Source organism: Natrix helvetica (genome assembly GCF_964273705.1).
Source record: "Natrix helvetica genome assembly, chromosome: 3".
Lineage (NCBI taxonomy): Eukaryota > Metazoa > Chordata > Lepidosauria > Squamata > Natricidae > Natrix > Natrix helvetica.
In genome coordinates, this window is record NC_138549.1 from 97,040,589 (window position 1) to 97,060,828 (window position 20,240).

At 37.1% G+C, this 20,240-nt stretch overlaps 1 protein-coding gene across 4 annotated transcripts in view; it reads left to right on the forward strand.

The window, feature by feature from the left end:
• The window catches only part of FUBP1 (far upstream element binding protein 1), a 32,406-nt gene that overhangs the window by 3,166 nt on the left and 9,000 nt on the right, over positions 1-20,240 (forward strand). For 2 of the 4 annotated variants that reach the window (XM_081947412.1, XM_081947413.1), the window contains exons 2-18: positions 1,122-1,212; positions 1,956-2,018; positions 2,808-2,849; positions 6,173-6,212; positions 7,437-7,486; positions 7,576-7,647; positions 7,848-7,905; positions 10,209-10,371; positions 10,457-10,555; positions 10,648-10,749; positions 11,049-11,151; positions 11,240-11,340; positions 12,489-12,630; positions 14,442-14,602; positions 15,918-16,069; positions 16,495-16,574; positions 17,756-17,881. In XM_081947412.1, the coding sequence (XP_081803538.1) occupies positions 1,122-1,212; positions 1,956-2,018; positions 2,808-2,849; positions 6,173-6,212; positions 7,437-7,486; positions 7,576-7,647; positions 7,848-7,905; positions 10,209-10,371; positions 10,457-10,555; positions 10,648-10,749; positions 11,049-11,151; positions 11,240-11,340; positions 12,489-12,630; positions 14,442-14,602; positions 15,918-16,069; positions 16,495-16,574; positions 17,756-17,881 (1,645 nt within the window). The remainder of the gene's footprint in view (positions 1-1,121; positions 1,213-1,955; positions 2,019-2,807; positions 2,850-6,172; positions 6,213-7,436; positions 7,487-7,575; positions 7,648-7,847; positions 7,906-10,208; positions 10,372-10,456; positions 10,556-10,647; positions 10,750-11,048; positions 11,152-11,239; positions 11,341-12,488; positions 12,631-14,441; positions 14,603-15,917; positions 16,070-16,494; positions 16,575-17,755; positions 17,882-20,240) is intronic. The other 2 variants (XM_081947414.1, XM_081947415.1) reach the window with 1 other exon arrangement.

Genomic DNA, 20,240 nt, shown 5'->3' on the forward strand with positions numbered 1-20,240 from the left:
TTAAATACCAAGGTATAGGTCAGCGAGGGCGAACCTTTTTTAGCTCCAATGCCATAAGGGGGGAGCGCAGGGGGGGTCATGCGCGGGCGTGCCGCACCCATAATGCAATGCGCGACTCTTCCCAGTGTGCATGCACACATGACAGGCGCGCGCCCCCCCCATTTTTTGCATGCTTTTTTCACCCTCCCCAGGCTCCAGAGGCTTTATAGGGGACTGGGAGGAGTGAAAAAGCCTCTCCCCCCCTCCTCCGGAGGCTTCAGGGACCTTCAGGAGGCTTCCCTGAAGCCTCTGAAGGGCAAAAAATGACCCTACGGGCAAACCGGAAATCCGTTCCCGAACTTCTGGTTTGCCTATAGGGCCGGTTTTGTGCGCCCTGGAGGCTTCAGGAAAGCTCCTGAAGCCTCCAGGGGAGGCTCTTTTCGCCCTCCCCAAGCTCCTATAAAGCCTCTGAAGCCTGGGGAGAGTGAAAAATGCCTTTAAAAAAGGCTGAACTGAAAAACAGCCAAAAAAGAAGGCCAAAGTCAGCTGGCCAGCACACGCATGCATGTTGGAGCTGACAGGGCAACGCCTCACATGCCTTGACAAATGGCTCCGTGTGCCACCTATGGCACGTGTGCCATAGGTTCGCCATCCCAGGTATAGGTTCTTTCCCAGTTCCTTTTCTTTTAATAGTTTAGACAAAATAGATAGCAATTAGCTAATAGCAATTAGTGTGTTAAGCAGTTTGATAAATAATATACATTAATGGCTGCCATAAGTATAGAATATTTATGTTATAAAATAAGTGATCAGTGGAGCATGTATAAAACAGAATTATCAGTAATGATTTCTTAATAAAAGGAATAGAAAAGAATAACAGAGTTGGAAGGGACCTTGGAGGTCTTCTAGTCCAACCCCCCTCTCTCCCCTTAGGCAGGAAATCCTACATCACTTCAGACAAATGGTTATCTAATCTCTTCTTTAAAACTTCAAGTGTTGGAGCATTTACAACTTCTAGAGGCAAGTTGTTTCACTGATTAATTGTTCTAACTTCTTGCATGGATGCTAAATATGCTTCTTTATTAACAATTGATAGTATGATGTAATTCTGTTGGTAAAGTAAATATGTATCTTTTTTCCAGATTGCAGCAAAAATTGGAAATGAATCAGGGACATCTGTGAATTCAAATGATTACAGTTATGGGGGACAAAAAAGACCTCTTGAAGATGGAGGTATGCTGCAAGATGCTAATATATACTTTCTCAAAATTGTAAACTGATTGAAGAGTGCGTGTGAGAGCTTGTGCAGTTTCTGCTTAAAAGACGAAATAGTCCATCTTAAGCATATACATGATTTTTAGATATGACTTTAAAAGCCAGCTAGGTACTCGTAAAAGTAGATAGCAATGATGTTTACATTTTAAGAATCTGGGAAGGTAGGTAAATATTTGAAAACTCATCTTTGTATTAAAACATTTAAAAATTCTATAGTGAATTCAAAACACTCTTCTTGAATTACTCTTTCAGACTTTGCATTGTGCAGGTGCAACATTTTAAAATGAAACTTAATTTCACCAAAATTACAAATTTACAGCTAGATTTTGGAGAAAATGTCTTCTAAATTGTTTCAACCCAGATATGATGCTGTGACCTTTTTTCCTTCTACAATGTGTTAGTGAAATATATAGCAAGCTTAATTTTTAGGCTCATGGGCTTAAAACAAGTTTACTGTGTTTATCTTTTAAAAGTGTGTAGTATTTTTTAAATTCATGAAGACAGATTTCTGATCTTGGAAGAGATGTAGGCTTTGAAGGAATATAATTTTGTTTGCAGAACATTTCCAAGGCTCTTGACAAGGAGTACTTGTGTACTTTAATGAAGTGCCTTTTATTAATGGTGAGGCTTTTAATATTCAAGATTGAGCTAATGATGCTTCAAATGATGTATGTAATGTATTCTTTTTATTTTATGTGTAGATGGCTCTTGGACAAGTCCGAGCAGTACAACACACTGGGAGGGAATGCCCTCTCCTTTTAAAGGCAGGAATTTTTATTTATTACCTGTGTTTAGTATGTAAACGTGAAATGAACTAGTGAATCTTTTGCAATGGATGACACAAACATTTCTTGGAATATGTGTCTGACTTTTACTGCACTTAATCATGGTGGTTCATGTATTCCTTAATATGGGGTGGGAAGGAAACATTTAAAGTAATTTTTATCAGATTTTGGTTATCTACGACTTTCACTCATACTAAACGAATTTGGATAGTAGCTATGGTAGTGGTTTTGAATTTCCTGTTTGAAGTTTTATGCTGTGAAATTTTCAGTATTTGAAAAGGAAGCTTGAATGACAGTCCCCAGTTTGAGATTGTATTGCTATGTGTTGGTTAAATTTTAAACTTTGATTTTCTGTTTAATATTGTGGTTGTTGTCAGATTTAATTGTAGAATGATTATTTCTCACAATGGTGGTTGTTTCAGTTTTTGTTACAGAAGCATCATTAGCTTTAGTGTCAAATTACTAATAATACAGTTAAATGTTTGTTACATTTTAGTGCCTGGATATCCATGATACCGTTTTTAAACCTGTGTGTTTTTATTGAACATAATACGTGATAAATGAAAGTACTTTGCATTTTTCCCTAATTACACTAACCAAATGTTAAATATATAAGATTTTTCTTTGTTTAGATGATCTATTCCCTGAAAATTCAAAAACATGCTAAAATGCACTGGACAAGTTGCGTTCTGAACTTCTGGAACAGCCATTTATTTAAGTTACCTATATTTATGACCCAAAACATTTAAAAAATTCTTAATTTTGCAGATCAACCAGAACCTAAGAAAGTTGCTCCCCCAAACAATGATTGTAAGTATTTATGATTTGCTGTAACATTATCATGCTATTTAATATATATTGCACACAAATTAATGCTGCTATTTAAGTTGCGTATATTGATCTATTCTGATTCTCTCCATCCCTAAGAGCAAACATTTGCAATTTTGTATTATCTTGCTATGCACAGGATTCTGCTAGGTGGTATCAGCAGGAATTAGGAGCAGAGCTCCTGTTAGTCTCTGATGATAAAAAATCAGGAATCTGGTACAGGTAATCCTCCATTTACTATCACAACTGAGCCCAAAATTTCTGTTGCTCAGCAAGGCAGTTGCTAAGTAAATCATGTCCCATTTTATGACATTTTTTGCAATGGTGAAGTGAATCACTACAGTTGTTAAGTGAATAATATAGTTGTTAAGCAAATCTGGCTTCTTCCATTGACTTTGCTTATTAAGAAGTTCCTAGGAAGGTTGCAAATGACAATTCCAGGACCTTGGGACACTGTAATCATTGTAAATACCAGCCAGTTGCCAAGCACCCAAAGTTTGGTCATGTGACTAGATATGGTGCAATTGTCATAAGTGTGAGAACTGGTCATAAGTTACTTTTTTCAGTGCTGTTGTAACTTTGAATTGGCATTAAATTAATGGTCATAAATCGAGGAATACCTATACCGCTTTTTCCAACTAAGAAATTTTATTAAAAGGCATAAACTTTCATAAGCTATAATTCATCAGCTGCATAAAGTAGTTGTCCTGCATTGTAGACAGATTGCTGATTTTTGCTAGTAAGTAGTAATATATAAATAGGAAAATAACCTTAATGAATAACAAGTAATTAACGCTGTTTGATTTAAAAAATAACCAAAATTGAATTTGGTTTTGTGTTAGTGAAACGGAATAATAAAAGTTGTTTATCATTTTTCCAAATAACAGGTTAATATTAAACCTTCAGCTGACATCTTTTTAGTCAGGAGTCTTTTCTAATCTACTTGGGGATTATCCATATTCTAATAATGGTACACAAGATTTCACCTACAGGAGAAAATAGATTTAAAGGGATATTGCATAATTCAGTAGTTTAGATATTTGTTTAAGTGTTCCACTGTGAAAGTTATATTCTGGCAGGAGTAAGTATGTGCAGTTGTGATAAAATGTTTTACATTTAGCGTGGGTCAATCACTTTTGCCATTTTCCAAGCTTGCATGGTCTTATTGTGGGATTTGGTGGGAGGACTAGATGCAACTTTTTGAGTGGCTGTTTATAAACTTTAAGTAATTTCAGTTTGTGACAGGTACAGGGATTTTTGAGTCAACCTTGATTCCTGAGGATTATGTACCGAGGAATCCAGAATAAGCTATATTTTAATAGGTTTTTAATTAAAAGACAGTAGCTAAAGTTATATGGGTTTAAAGATTTATAATAGTGCTTATTGAGTTTCCATACCACTCTAACCCAAAACCTAACAAACATATATAGAATATATAGAATATAGATATGCAGATATAGAATATGACTTATTTATTTATAGTTGCTTGCTTAGGTGTAGAGATGACCTATCAAGGTTCTGGTATTTTTAAAAAAGCTTCCTTTCCAACTAGAAGACAGGGTACTCTACAGCTAAAAATATTTTAAATAGTCACAAAACGTAATGAAACATTTCCTTGAATTTTAAGCCAGTTAAATAGAAATAATGGAATCCTGTAGGTAGACTATTAAAATTAATTTACATTATTTGGTTTTTATATATATATATAGTGAGATTATAAAGTTAAGCAATATAAGCTCTTTCTCTCCTGTAAATTCCTAGAGGTGTTTATGTGGCGGTCATTTCCTTTTCTTTATTGCTTCCAAGCCATATTTTGGTAGTAATCTGCGCTACCTCAGTAGAAATGTGTATGATACTGCCAACAGTTCCTTTTATCATGTTGAATCAGTAAATCAATCAATCAGTAAATCAATACTTAGAATTCTTTTGATTTTATTTCAAAATTGATAATTATTTTAACTCATTTGTATATTCAGTTTTCTCAGTTAGATGAAGGTAGAAATGAAAATTTAGAACTTGGACTTTAATTTTTTTTAATCCCTTCTATCTAGAAGTAAGATCTACTGACTTACTACCTAACCTAATGTAATTTAGGTAGTTAGATTTAGTATTGCAGCCGGAACAAAATTTAAGACTGGCTGTTTTTGTTAAATCTGTTCAGCAGTTATAATTATATTGAATCATATTGAAGTACAGTTACCAGGTTTCATTGAATAACATCTTTATTGTTACCCCTTCATATATGAAGCATCATTTAGCTTTTTCCCTATAAAACTTGGTTTCATTTAAAAATATAAAAAGTTAAAATGAACTAGAATAATGTCAATCAACCTTGAATGCTAACCAACAATATTTTCTCATAAAATCAGAACTTTTTCCATTGTATTAATTGTTGATAGTTTACAGTTTGAATGATTACATTGTAGTATTGAATACAGCTACCACTTTTTATGTTATGAATTTGTACTTTAATTTGTACAGTATATGAATAAAAGCCCTTAAATGGAGCAGCCATTTCTGCTTGAAAACCATATGTATGACAAGTATGCTTTTGCTTTATGTGGTTCGTCCTGCTTCCTGTTCAGGTATACCCTGAGTGTTTAGGGCAGTGGAAGCTCATTACTTCAGTGGAAGTATTGTGTGATGCAAGAAAACATGGGGAGTGCAAAGAAAGAACATTGGGGGGGGGGGGACTTTTTAAGTGAAAATCCCCAGCCCACCACAGCATCTAACACATCTTGTTTGGCCTTAAAACTAAACAGGATCAGGCCCTTCAATAATTGAATGGTAGACCTGTAGATGCTATCAAATTGTAGACTATCACTTTCTGAAAGAAAATAGTTATCAACAACTTCTAGGTGCTGGCTATCAAACTTGATTTAAAGGAGACTGCCTTGGTATTATTATGTGGGTTTTTTCCCCCTTCCCTTTCACATTTTTATTTCCAATTTACATAAGCTTCCGTTTGCCTTTACTTGCCAAATAGTAAATTATTTTTGCTTGCCAGGACTTGCAAATCATAGCTTGTCAGTTGATCTAGAAGTAAACTAGAGAGAAAGAAAGCTAAACTAAACATACCATGTGGAATTGACCATCTGTGCTTTTTTTTTATTAGTACCAATTTTGAGCTACCTCATTTGTGATATATTTCTGGGTTAATGATGTTTTGGCAAAATATGTAATGCTAGTCAAATGCAAATATATTGACATGAAACTAGTCCTGCATGTTTTTGCAGTTGTGCGTTAAATGCCATTATTGTAGATAATTTGGTGAAATTATCAAAGTATGTAATATTTCATTTTAGCTTTTGGAAATCAGTTACCACCCATGCATCAGCAACAGAGGTAAGATTTTATTTCTCTTTAATTTGATCCTTATACAAGGTAACAACTTTCATTGGTTTGATTTACAAATTGTTATGTTATCAGTATCATGAAATGTGCTTTGGAAATTATATTGTCCCTTGTGAGCAGACCAAAAAACTGTTGATTGAAAGTAATGTTCATATAGTTATTTCAATCAGTAATTGAAATAATTATAGCTTCAACTGATAGGGGAATTTTTATTTACTGTTTGCCTTGTAATGTTCACCATAGGTGACATTGAAGCACATGAGGTAATTAGTTGAGTAGGGATAAAAATTAGGTTTTTAAGTCACATGTTAATCAGCTATGTAGCTGAAAATGTTTGTTTTTTACTATTTTACTTCAGTGAAAGTTAATTGCATTTCTTTTAATGCTCATTTCCATTACATTCAGCAACATAGATCTAGTTTTCTCCATTAGTTTGAGTTCATATGGCACAAGTCGGGCTGTTTCTCACTCTTTTTTGAAAATAAGATGCCTATTCAGCATAATGCAGGCAAAGTATTTTCTCTTTGTTGCAACATTTGTTAAATATGTATGTTGTATATACAAAAAAAATGAAAAAGTAGGGTGGGCTGCATTAGATCCCACTATGTCTCCTGAAATCTTGTAGTTGTAATTGTACTTTCTTTGACCTATTAGTATAAAACATTGCCATATATAACTTAGAATTAAGTGGGTTCATTTGAAAAAGAAAACTTAAAGTTCAAAATGTTATTAAATAGTTTTGGTGAAATTTCCTAGCATTTTAGTTCCCATTTATGTTCTTATATTTTTTTGCTTTATGTGTGACTTAACTTCCCCAAAAATAAAATAACATTATGTATCATTGAAATGCAAATAAATTGCAATAAGTCACCAAAATCATACATTATAAGTGGCTTCAACACGATTGGAATTTTGACATTTTAACTAATTGGCTAATATTTGACTGCCTGTGTTAAAATATTAATTGGGTATATTATTTTTTAGGCACAGTGATTTAAACAAATACTGAAACCAAAGGACATTAACTGAATAGAAGTAAAATTATATCTATATCTAAGTATACATACATACATACATACATACATACATACATACATACATACATACATACATACATACATACATACATACATACACACATTTACTTCTTTATTTGGAGAAAAAACTTTAGTTCTAACTAGGTACAAATAACTTGTGGTGTGTTTCTTTCTCCAGGTCTGTAATGACAGAAGAATACAAAGTTCCAGATGGAATGGTTGGATTCAGTGAGTATATATATGTACTATAGTATATTTAAAACTGTTGGAGTGCATGATATTCATTCATTAACTGATTTGTTTGTCCATTTCTCAAGTAATTGGCAGAGGGGGAGAACAGATATCTCGCATACAGCAAGAATCTGGATGTAAAATACAGATTGCACCTGGTAATTATTTTATTTTCTCTAATTTATTAGGTTACAGTTGGAACTTAATTTGTTGTTGCATGCACACAAATTAGTTTTATTAATTGTCAGTTCATGTCAGTGAAATTGAAACCATCATGAATTAGTTGTTGCTAAAAATCTTAAAAGCAAATTACTAATATCTGCTTACAAGCGTTCATTCTATGCTATTACATTTGTAGATAGTGGTGGGCTTCCTGAAAGATCTTGCATGTTGACTGGAACACCTGAATCAGTACAGTAAGTTTCTTCACAAATGCTTTCAGACCATGTTGAAATAATTTTTGTTAAGAGTTTTCTTTCCAAATATATGCAGTGTTCTATATTTGCCTAATAAAAGTGTCCCAGGCTGTATGCTTCTGCACATGAAATATATCTAGCTCTGACTCTGAAATATGAACAACCTGCAGTGCAAAGGTTTCTGATTTTTCAGTTACTTGCTTTTACCTAGTCACTGAAAAATACTACTCTTCCAGGATGTTTGGAACATTCAGTAGCTCTAATGAGGCTAATTTACAGATAGTCCTCAGAACCAGTTTCTTACCAACCATTTGAAATTATAACAGATCAGATTTGGAATGCAAATGTTTGCAGTTCCGACATGGCCAACATTTTGGGCACCCAGCAACCAGGCCACATATGTACCATCGACAGTCAGATGACAGCAATTTACAATGTTTTTTCCAGCATATACTTCCATTTCCTGAAAAAAAAAATCCCATAGCAAACAGTGAATTTGCTTAACAACCAGTGCAAAAATTGTTATGAAATCAGGCACAATCACAAGATGACCCTTTCTATAATGCTATTATTTTAAGAAAAAGTGCAATAGGTACACAACATGTTTACTTTCGAAGTGTGCATTCACAATAATTTGTTGAATAGTCTTTTAGCAATACTTGTACATTCATGATCAGCCAAGTAACAAAGTTTTGGCTAGAATTCAATTATAATTGTTTTCTCAAGTCGCACACAGCAGGTGAAGTATACTATTGGTTTAGTGTGGCTATTAGTAGTACGAAGAAATCACATGCATTCTCATTTTCTCTACTTTTCCCATTTAATATTGCTGCAAATGACACATTTCAAAGTTTATAAAATAAACTATTTCATGATTTTTAGTTAGCAACCACCCTAAATATTCTGTCAATTGCTGAATACAGTTGCAAGAAAAAGTATGTGAACCCATTGGGATTGCGTGGAGTTTTGCATGAATTGGTCATAAAATGTGCTCTGAACTTCATCTAAGTCACAACAATAGAAAAACACAGTCTGCTGAAAATAATACTACACAAACATTAGATGTTGCCTTGGTTTAATTGAACATAACATGTGAACATTCACAGTGCAGGGAGGAAAAGGTATGTGAACCGTTGGACTTAATAACTGGTTGACCCTCCTTTGGCAGCAATAACCTCAACCAAATGTTTCCTGTAGTTGCAGATCAGACCTGCACAACGATCTGGAGTAATTTTGGACCACTCCTCTTCACAAAACTGTTTCAGTGTAGCAATATTCTTGGGATGTCTGGTGTGAATTGCTCTCTTAAGGTCATGCCACAGCATTTCAATCGGGTTGAGGTCAGGACTGACTGGGCCACTCTAGAAGGCATATTCTGTGCTGTTGAAGCCATTTGTTGTTGAATTACTTGTATGCTTTGGGTCATTGTCCTGTTGCATCACCCATCCTCTGCGGAGCTTCAGTTGGCGGACAGATGGTCGTACGTTTTCCTGCAAAATGTCTTGATAAACTCTGGAATTCATTTTCCCATCAATGACAACAATCTGTCCAGGCCCTGAGGCAGCAAAGCAGCCCCAAACCATGATGCTCCCTCCGCCATGTTTTACAGTGGGGATGAGGTTTTGATGTTGGTGTGCTGTGCCTTTTTTTCTCCACACATAGTGTTGTGTGTTTTTCCCAAACAACTCAATTTTGGTTTCATCTGTCCACAGTATATTTTGCCAATAGTGCTGTGGAACATCCAAGTGCTCTTCTGCAAACTTCAAACGTGCTGCAATATTTTTTTTGGACAGCAATGGCTTCCTCCGTGGTGTCCTCCCATGTACTCCATTCTTGTTTAATGTTTTCCTTATTGTAGATGTGTAAAATGTTAGCATGTGCCAGAGATTTCTGTAGGTCTTTAGCTGACACTCTAGAATTCTTCTTTACCTCATGAAGCATTCTGCGCTGTGCTCTTGCAGTCATTTTTATAGGACGACCACGCCTAGGGAGAGTAGCAACAGTGCTAAACTTATTAGCTCTTGGAGAAGTCATTAGGCTAGGGGCTCACATACTTTTTCTTCCCTTCACTGTGAATGTTTACATGTTATGTTCAATTAAACCATGGCAAATGTTTGAGTAGTATTTTCAGCAGACTGTGTTTTTCTATCGTTGTGACTTAGATGAAGTTCAGAGCATATTTTATGACCAATTCATGCAAAGCTCCACGTAATCCCAAGGGGTTCATATACTTTTTCTTGCAACTGTTATGTTGTTTTTCATACATTTTTTAATTGCAAATGTTTTTTTTTTTTTTTTGCAAGATCTGCAAAGAGATTGCTCGACCAGATAGTTGAAAAGGGAAGACCTACACCAGGATTCCATCATGGTGATGGCCCAGGAAATGCTGTCCAGGAAATCATGATTCCAGCTAGCAAAGCAGGATTAGTTATTGGAAAGGGTGGAGAAACTATAAAGCAGCTTCAAGTAAGCTGACAGATTTTAATTTTCTAAAATTATGTGTGAATATTTAAAATTTTTATGGTCTGAATGCATTAATTTTATTAAATAGGAGCGTGCAGGTGTTAAAATGGTAATGATTCAAGATGGACCACAGAACACTGGAGCAGATAAGCCTCTTAGGATCACAGGAGATCCTTACAAAGTTCAAGTAAGAACAGATTTTAAACGTTAAATTGTATTTCTCACAAAAGAAATGATTGTAAAATCATTGCATCTTATGTGTACTCGTTTTTCTTTCAGCAAGCAAAGGAAATGGTTTTAGATCTAATTCGTGATCAAGGTGGCTTCAGAGAGGTACGAAATGAATATGGATCAAGAATAGGAGGAAATGAAGGATTAGATGTAAGTATGATGAATATTTTAGGCAAATTTGTACTTTAGGCCTGTTTTCATCCTTATCTGGACAAACAAATTTCCGATTCTTTTCACTAATTTAAACCATCTTGATTATGATGCTTTACTCCCTGTTAAATACTGATCATAAAATTGGCTTTGAAATGCTTAAAATACTGCAGACTAATTTCTATTCTTGCTCAATTGATTACTGTTGTATAATGCTGTTTTTCCTAAAGTTACATATTATATTGATTTGCTTTAAAATTCTTATTGAACATTTGTTAAAATGTATTGTGTTTCTTAAGGTACCAATACCACGGTTTGCAGTTGGTATTGTAATTGGAAGAAATGGCGAAATGATAAAAAAGATACAGAATGATGCTGGTGTAAGGATTCAGTTTAAACCAGGTAGAGTTCCTCCATGGGAAAGCACATAGATTGCATATTTTTATTTATAATACTTAAATACTTGTAAAAATACTTATTGCTCTTGTAGATGATGGAACAACACCTGATAGAATAGCACAGATCACAGGACCACCAGACAGATGTCAGCATGCAGCTGAAATTATTACAGATCTTCTTCGAAGCGTTCAGGTTGGTTAATAGTTTGGTCAAGTTTTTAATTACTCTTATAAAATACTGATGTTTCCTTTTTCATAACCTTTATTAGGAAGATATGCATGAACATTTTTCTGTTGAAACTAACAGAGATGCCTGAAGTTTATAAATTTGTATTTCACTGGTTCTGTGCCTCTAGTAGTGAGTTTTATTCAGCAGTGATGCTTTAAAAGCATTGATTGTAAACTACGTAAGATTTTTGAAACAAAGCCAATGTCTTAAAGAAGAAAGATACTTGGCTATTCCAAACATGCTTTTTCAAGGGGCAACTGAACTTTTTTTTCTTTGAAGACACTTCACTTTTCATCCAAGAAGCTTCATCAGTTCTTGGATGAGAAGCAAAAGATCCTTTGAAAGTCCAGTTGCCTCTTGAAAAAAAGTATATTTGGGATAACCATGACCTGGATGGCTGAGAATCTCCATAGACACGGAGATTCTCCATCTACTTGGAAATTGATAGACATAATTTACAGTTGAAAGTGATACTAAAATTGTGCTGTGCCATGATCCTTACATCAGGAGTCGGTGTGCTATGCCTGCAGGTACTACCGTTATTCGTGGCATTCCCAAATGTTTTTGCATATACCCCGAATTATTACTGAAATGTGATACTGCCAATTCATTGGTGTTTTCACTTAATGTCCCCATGTCCTTTGCTCTTAGGAGGGAAAGTAGAAATCTTACAAGCCATAATGATTTATTTCATTTATATCCTATATTTACTCGGCCTGGTGAATTGTATTTGATTTTCATAGCATAAGCCTTCCCACAATAGGTTGAACCAAGAGTTAATGAACACCCCAGAATTACCAGGTGAGATTTATAGTCAAGTGAGGGCTTGGAACCTATATTACTAAGTAAGCTAGAGTACTAGGAAGAAGAAAAATCAAGATGGTTATTGTTTTGTTCAGAAAAGCGTTATTTTTGTTTAAATGAAATAGTTTCGTTGTTTTGATTGGTAGTTCTGTGAACTAAAATAACATACTGTTGGCTTTTACAAAAGTCTTATCTGTCCTCTTGTTTTAAGGCAATTGTATTTCCTATAAAGGCAAAATAGAAATAATGCTTCTGCAGATCACAATATTTTTTCAGTATTGCTAATTACAATTCTATTTACAATTTAGGCTGGCAATCCTGGAGGTCCAGGGCCTGGTGGTCGTGGTAGAGGAAGAGGTCAGGGAAATTGGAATATGGGACCACCTGGTGGACTGCAAGAATTTAATTTTATTGTTCCCACTGGAAAAACTGGATTAATCATTGGGAAAGGTAAAAAGCTTGACTTACTTTTCATGAGCTAGAACAATAAATAAGCTATTTTCCTGTTTGAGGGCAGGAGATGGCATTTATCATTGAATAACTCACTTCCTGGTCCTTGTTGAAGTATCTACCTGATAATAAAATCTGATTGCAGAACTTTTGTACAGAAAACATTAGCAACTAAGATATAGCAAATGAACTTTACCCAGTTGGAGTGCTACTGTCTTTAGCCGCCTTGCACTTAAAATGATTACTTCTGGAAATGGACTCCTTGTTATAAATAAGCATGCTTCTTTTCTACAAATCAAAACAACAATAGAATTTATGATACCTCTATCCTAGGAAAAAGATTGGAGCATACGTAAAGTCTTAAATATCCAATAAGGAATTGAAACTAGACTTCACAGTTAACATTCTTGGCTTTTTTTCAATGATTTGAATATTGATTGCAACTAATTTATTTTCTTAAACATTTCTTAGACAGCAGTTTAAACTGCTTTCTCACTATCCATTACTGTTTCTGAAATCTGTGTTATTTCCTGAATTACCATATTTTTCAGAGTATAAGATGCACCTTTTTCCCTCAAAAAAGAGGGTGAAAATCTGGGTGCATTTTATACACTGAATACAACATTTTTTGCCTCACTAAACCCTGCTCCCTTCACCAAAATAGCCATGCATAACCTTTGGGAGGCTTATAGAGTGCTCCTGCGGGCTGGGGAGGGCAGAAATGAGCAAAAAAAAAAGGTTGTTTTTTGCTCAATTTTGCCCCAGCCCCCAAGAGCACTCTTTGAGCCTTCTAAAGCCTATGCATGCCCTTTTTTGACAAAAAACGGGCTATTTTTTGCTCGGTTTTGCCCACCCTCCCCCAGGAGCACTCTACAAGCCTCCTAAAAGCTATTCATGACCGGGGGGGGGGGCATTTTTGTGAGGTCTGCAGAGTGCAAAAACTTTTTTTTTAATTTGCCTCTTCAAAATCTTTGTGCGTCTTATACTCCGAAAAATGCGGTATAGTTCAACATTCTAATTCTTTTCAATTTTTATAAAAGTGTCCGATTTAGTGTAGTTCTTTGTGTAAGACATGAATCATATTGGCTGTCCAGATGTCAACAAAATGAGTGAATCAGCTAATAATAATAATAATAATAATAGCCTTTATTGTCATTGTACATCTTGTATACAACAAAATTGGTTTAGTCTGTAATCTTTGGTTAATTCATTCACAAATAAAGACCTTGTGATTATTTCAGTTGAAGTAATATTTGAAAATACATTCCATGTATTTTTCTCTCATTCCTGCTACTTTATATACTCACTAGTTGATTGAATGCCTCATACAGACGATGAAAGTAGAACTTTGGGTTCAGCATTAAAACTTCCCAAACTCAACAACATGTTGTTCTATTTTCAGATACATATGTTTGCAAATGTATCTTTGAGCTTCTTTGATTTCTTAAAGCAATTAAAGCTATTCAGGGTTTTCCAGAATCTCGACTGTGAATTGGAACTGTGGAACATCTTACACAGTTGAAGAGTGCCGTATAGATGATGACACAAACTTACATGGTTCTTGGATCTCCAGGAAATAAAATTAAACACAACTACGAACAAAAAATGGGTTAAAAGTAAAATAATGTTTAAAACTATACATGCTGTATCAGTATAATGTATACTGTATAATGTATAATGTATATATATATAATGTTGCCAAGATAGTTCTGTTCTCACTTCAGGAGCAAGCAAATGTGATTTTTGTTATTCTTTCTAATTAAGGTTATTAACATAGATTACGGTATAATACAATTTCTTTGTAAATTCAGGTGGTGAAACTATCAAGAGCATTAGTCAGCAATCTGGTGCAAGAATAGAACTTCAGAGGAATCCTCCACCAAATGCAGATCCCAACATGAAATTATTTACTATTCGAGGGACACCACAACAGATTGATTATGCTCGGCAGCTTATAGAAGAAAAGATTGGAGTGAGTTCTGGAAACAGTTTTTTGTTAATGTTTTTGTTGTACAGACAGCTGATTAAGTACAGAATAGGATTAGCTTTTTTAATTTTCTCTTTGTTCAGAATCCTTATGATATTGCTAACTTTGAACAGTCCCATTTAAAATTACAATTGTCAAATTTGTTGCCTATGCTTAAAGACTAATGAGAAAGCTAAATGGGAGGTTGCTTATTCTGCACAGTCTACTGAATGATGAGAATTTAACATGCAATAAAAAGTGTATAATTAAGTGATACAAAATACAGAAAATTAATGAATGGAACGTGTCTGCATTTTGTGAAATGTCTGTATAAATTGTCCTCAAGTTACAAAGGTAACTGGGATTGGAAATTTCCATCAATAGGTGAGACAAAGCGTGATGTAATGTGTCCACATGCTTAGCAATGGCAAGGCCAACATTCCCTTTTATTGTTAAGCAAGGACTGTGGGACATTAAGTGAGCATGTCCACAACTTCCTGCTGGCTTCCAACAACCAAAATCGGGGGAAGCTGTCAAGAAGTTGCAAGTTCCAGGCAGCTTGCAAACACGCAGTAAGTGGCTACTGCCAGGTGGAAAGGGAGCAAGGGAGTGCATGGGTGGTTGGGGTGGCACGATGCAAGAGTGGCAGAGCTTGAGGTGGCAACTGCTGCTTTGGAATATATGCATGAGTCTGGGAGATTGAAGGACTGGTCATTACTACTGTTCACTCATTCAGTACAGTCATTGAACCAGCGATCATTAACCAAGGACTATCTGTAATTTGAGTAAACTTCCCTTTGATCTCTTACTTCTCTGCCCTCATCTGTTCTGATGTGATGGGTTGCAAGCTAAGGAGATAACGGTTATGTTAGAGATAGTCTTCAAGTTATGACCATTCGTTCAGCTATTAAAGTTATGATGGCACTGAATGAATGATAGTTTAGACCCATCCTTGAAACTCTGGCTGTCTAAATATACTTGTCAAATGGCTTGCACTTATAATGGTTGCAGCATTCTACATACACATGACTGTAATTTGTGACCTTTCCTATCGACTTTCCACAAGCAAAGTTTTCCTTATCAAGCCACGCAGTGTTTTTAGGAACTCTTGAAAACAGGCTGCATATTAAAAATGTATATCTTCATTAATTTACCAGCTTGAGGAAAGAGAACGATTCCACCAGTTTTAGTAATAGCCTGTTTGTATCTATGCAGGTTTTGCCCTTAGGTCCAGTGTTCTTAAACTGGGGACTATCTGTACAGTGTAATCTTATACTTGCTATTGATGTAGAATAACCTAACTATTATAACTTATCAACAGGGTCCAGTAAATCCTTTGGGGCCCCCTGTGCCTCATGGACCTCATGGTGTTGTTCCTGGGCCACATGGACCCCCTGGTCCACCTCCTGGGGCTCCAATGGGACCTTACAATCCAGCTCCTTATACCCCTGGCCCTCCTGGTCCTGCACCTCAGTAAGTATTGTACACTGGTAGATATGTTTTCAGAGCAAGATCTTGTTGGATTGGGATCCAGATTTCATCTGTAGATTCTATACAGTTTTTAAATGTGCTTGTTCTATAACCAAACTCTTAGAAGCATTTACTTTAGGGTAGCAGTTAACTGAACATTATTCTGAATAAAATATATATTATAAACTGTTTAATTCATACTAAGTGTGCTGTAAATCATTAATTCTGAAGCGTACATATGACAGGATTCTTGTAGGCTTTCTAGGCCAGTTCTCTTCTTTATGGAGATAATCAGAATGTTCTTAGTAGTATGCGATCTAGCTTTTGCAGCAGACTCCCAAGTCACCAATAGTAAAAAGAGCTATTATAAATAGTTACTATTTATAATTTACTACTTGATCTAATTATATATTATATTTTCATTTCAGTGGACCTCCAGCACCATATGCTCCACAAGGATGGGGTAATGCATATCCACATTGGCAACCACCAAATCCCCCAGACCCTGGTATGTAAAAGCAAATGTATATAAATGGTCCTAGTTTGCAATGAGATGCACATTAATCACATCTTTTAGTAAAGAAAATGTGATGAAACTAAATAATTCATCAAACCATATTCATTTCATTTTGGCAGTCTAATAGCAAATTAAAACAAATGCGAAATTTACTTTTGAATAGGGTTGTTCAAAAATGTTAAGACGCATTTAGCACAGATAGTTGTGAAAACGCAGTAAATTATGTTTACACAAAATCCTTGACTAACAACCACAATTTGAACTGGAATCTCAGTTGTTGGGTGAAGTGGTTATTAAGCAAGGCACCCATTTGACTGCCTCTCTCAACTACTGCAATCTCAGCACTCCTAGTTGTGATTGTTAAGCAATCTTGCAGGTTGTGAAATGGGGAGAGTCCCAGGTAAGGAACATGGGGTACTTTGGGAGGTTCCGCTCAGAGGCTCAAAATCCAAGCTCCTGAACAGAGAGCCATACATAACCTGCACCAAACCGCCCTGGGCCTCCCCTACCTGCCTGATATACCCCATACTCCTTACTTTACTGTGCTGTCCCTCCACTCTGCTTGGATTTTGGTTCCCTCTTATTTCTAGGAGCTGCCTATAAAAGAGCTGCCTACCAAACAATTTCAGCTCCCCTCTATATGGAAGGGAACTCCTTCAACAGAGTTAAAATCTGGCGGAGAAAATTGCAAATGGCAAATGCTGGATCACAGGGCACTTTACAGCTGGTCTAAACCTGAACAGTTGCCAAGCATCCAGTTCACGATAATGTGACCATCGGAGTAGTGGTGCAACATTTTTCAACTGCCAGAAGTTCTTTATGAGCCATAAAGCACCCTTTCCAATACCATGATATCTGGACTGTCATTATATCAACAGTAATGAACCAATTACCTGTATGTTGAATATTTCAGATAGCCAAAATTCACCCTAAATTAAATATGGAGTTAAATTTAGAACCAATTCTAAATTTGGACAGAAAGATAGAAAAACTGGAAGGGGTTTGTTTGATTTACGTGCTATCGTGTACAATTAATTATTCCATGTGAACAGATTAACTATTTTACTTTTGGAGAGTTTAATTTATAGATCTATGATAAGAATGAATGTAAATGGAAATTTATCTTAGTATTCTCTTGAGATAGTGAACTAAATGTCATGTGTAATTTTCAGGTAAGCCAGCAGATCCTAATTCAGCAGCATGGGCAGCCTATTATGCCCACTACTATCAACAGCAAGCACAGCCACCCCCTGCAGCTCCACCTAGTGCACCACCTGCCACTCAGACTAACGGACAAGGTACCATGCGTGTATCAATATAACAAATATCTTTTTTTAACAGTTGAAGTATTTAGAATATTTTGAAAGAGTTGTTTTATTATAATTTCAATTGCATATTTGAAGCTTTGTATGTTATAAGCTGGTTTCAGTACTAAAATCAGTTAGTAAGACAAATCTAAAGATGTTTGGGACAGCATTAGATTGATGAGAATTTCTTCCTGAGGAATAACTTTAGAAAAAAAAAATCTTGAATTTTAGACACATTTTATGAGAAGCATGATAGTTGTATTTAAATGGCTCATCAACATAATTGCTTGGAATATAAGAAAACTAGTAAGAAAGAGATATGGAGATTACTGGGAAGATTAGGAGTTGCCCAAATCCCAGCCCAACTTTGGTTGTGCGCTGACGTGCCATACCCATAATGCTATGCGTGGGACGGGCACACACGCATGCGCGCAACCCCCACCCTTCCATATTTCGCACGCGATGGACATGTTTTTTGCCTTCCCTAGGCTCCAGGGGTTACTAGGTGCCTTGGGAGGGCGAAAACAATCCTCCCCCCCTCCCGAGGCCCTCCGGAGGTTTTAGGAGGCTTCCCTGAAGCCTCCGAAGGGCGAAAAATGGCCTTACGGGCAACCCAGAAGTTCAGGACTTCAGGGAAGAAGAAAACAAGAGAGAGAAAGAGAAGGGAGATGGGGAGATGTATGTATGTATTTGGAGACCAATCAAATCAAAAGTAAATGCAAGCAAGAAATATGGAATTTGGCTCAGATAGCTAGAGCCAATCCTGCTGCCTGGAAAGCAAGTTCTTTGGAACAAGAATCATGGTTCTCAGCACAGCCATTTAGACTTGGCATGGGGTTGCTGCGGCAACTTGACTGTCTCATCCTCAGCTCGGACTTACTCCTCGTTATCCTAGAAGAGCTTCATGTGGGGGAGGGGCACTGCTTGCCATCGTTAATATTCTCCCACCGTCAGGGAGGTGAGATCAAGTTACGCTCCTCAATGCAGGGACAGCATCCTGACGCCCCAACTTTTATGAAGGAGGAAGGAGAACTGCGGGTAGTCCGGCAGCCTCAGTAGTAGTAATAATACAGGTAGCAGCAGTAGCAGTTTCTTTGGCAGGACTCTCTCTCACACACACAACACACACACGGCCATCAGCCACTGCACACTAAAGAAGCTGGTGGCACCGGGGGAATTGACCAGCTGGCCGTGCAAAACAAGGTGCCCTTGACTGCCCGCAGTTCTCCTTTCTCCTCTCAACCATCCTCCTTCAGGGGCTTCCCACCCTCTGCTCTGCGTGCGGCTCTGCCCGGCTGCCTCTTTGCTATGCTCCCTTCCTCCCAGCGATTCCACTCAGCAATCGCCCCCTCTCCACCTGCCCGCCCCTGTGTCTCTTGGGAGCCGAAAACTCAGGGAGCGGGTGTAAATAGGGCGAAAGCTGCCAGGTGTACTTATTTGAATGGAAGGGAGCAGAGGGATTTCGGAAAGTTGGGGCATCAGGATGCTGCCCCTGCATTGAGGAGCTTAACTTGATCTCACCTCCCTGACAGCGGGAGAATATTAATGATGGCAAGCAGCGGGTCCCATCCTCCCTAACATAAAGCTCTTCTGGGATAACGCGGAGTAAGTCCGAGCTGAGGATGACACAGTCAAGATGCCGCAGCAACCCATGCCAAGTCTAAATGGCTGTGCTGAGAACTATATGATTCTTGTTCCAAAGAACTTGCTTTCCAGGCAGCAGGATTGGCTCTAGCTATCTGAGCCAAATTCCGTATTCCTAAAGGAGCTTTTGCGCGCACTATCTTCTGCCACCTGCAAATTCCACCCCCTCTCCTCTTCTCCTTTCTCCCAGCCCTGCCAATCTAGTCTGCAAAGCTCTCCCCCCCCTTCCACTCCATGCTGCAAAACTCGACAGCCCCACAAACACTGCAGAGCTCCACTTCGTTTCTCCCCCCTCCCCCCCCCAACGCCACCGCTCACCACACTCCGCACGGCAATCAGCGGAAAATTCAGCTTTCCTCCTCCAAGTTAGGGGGGGGGCTTCCACTCAGGTGGTTCGCGTCCTGTGGAAAGCTCCTGCACCAAGCAGTTACATCTGACTCACCTCGCAGATGTAAACTAAACCTCCAGCTGCTCTGCTCTCATCTTCAGACTCATTTTCAAAATCTCCCCATTGATAAAATGTTCTCTCTCTCTCTTCCATTAAGCCCTACAGAGGCTCAGGCCAATAATGCTGTTACTATCTCCCTGAAGCCTCCGGAGGGACAAAAAACACCCCCAATGTGCAAACCGAAAGTCTGGTTTGTGCATTGGGGTATTTTTCGCCCTCCGGAGCTTCAGGGAAGCCTCCGAAGAGCGAAAATGAAGG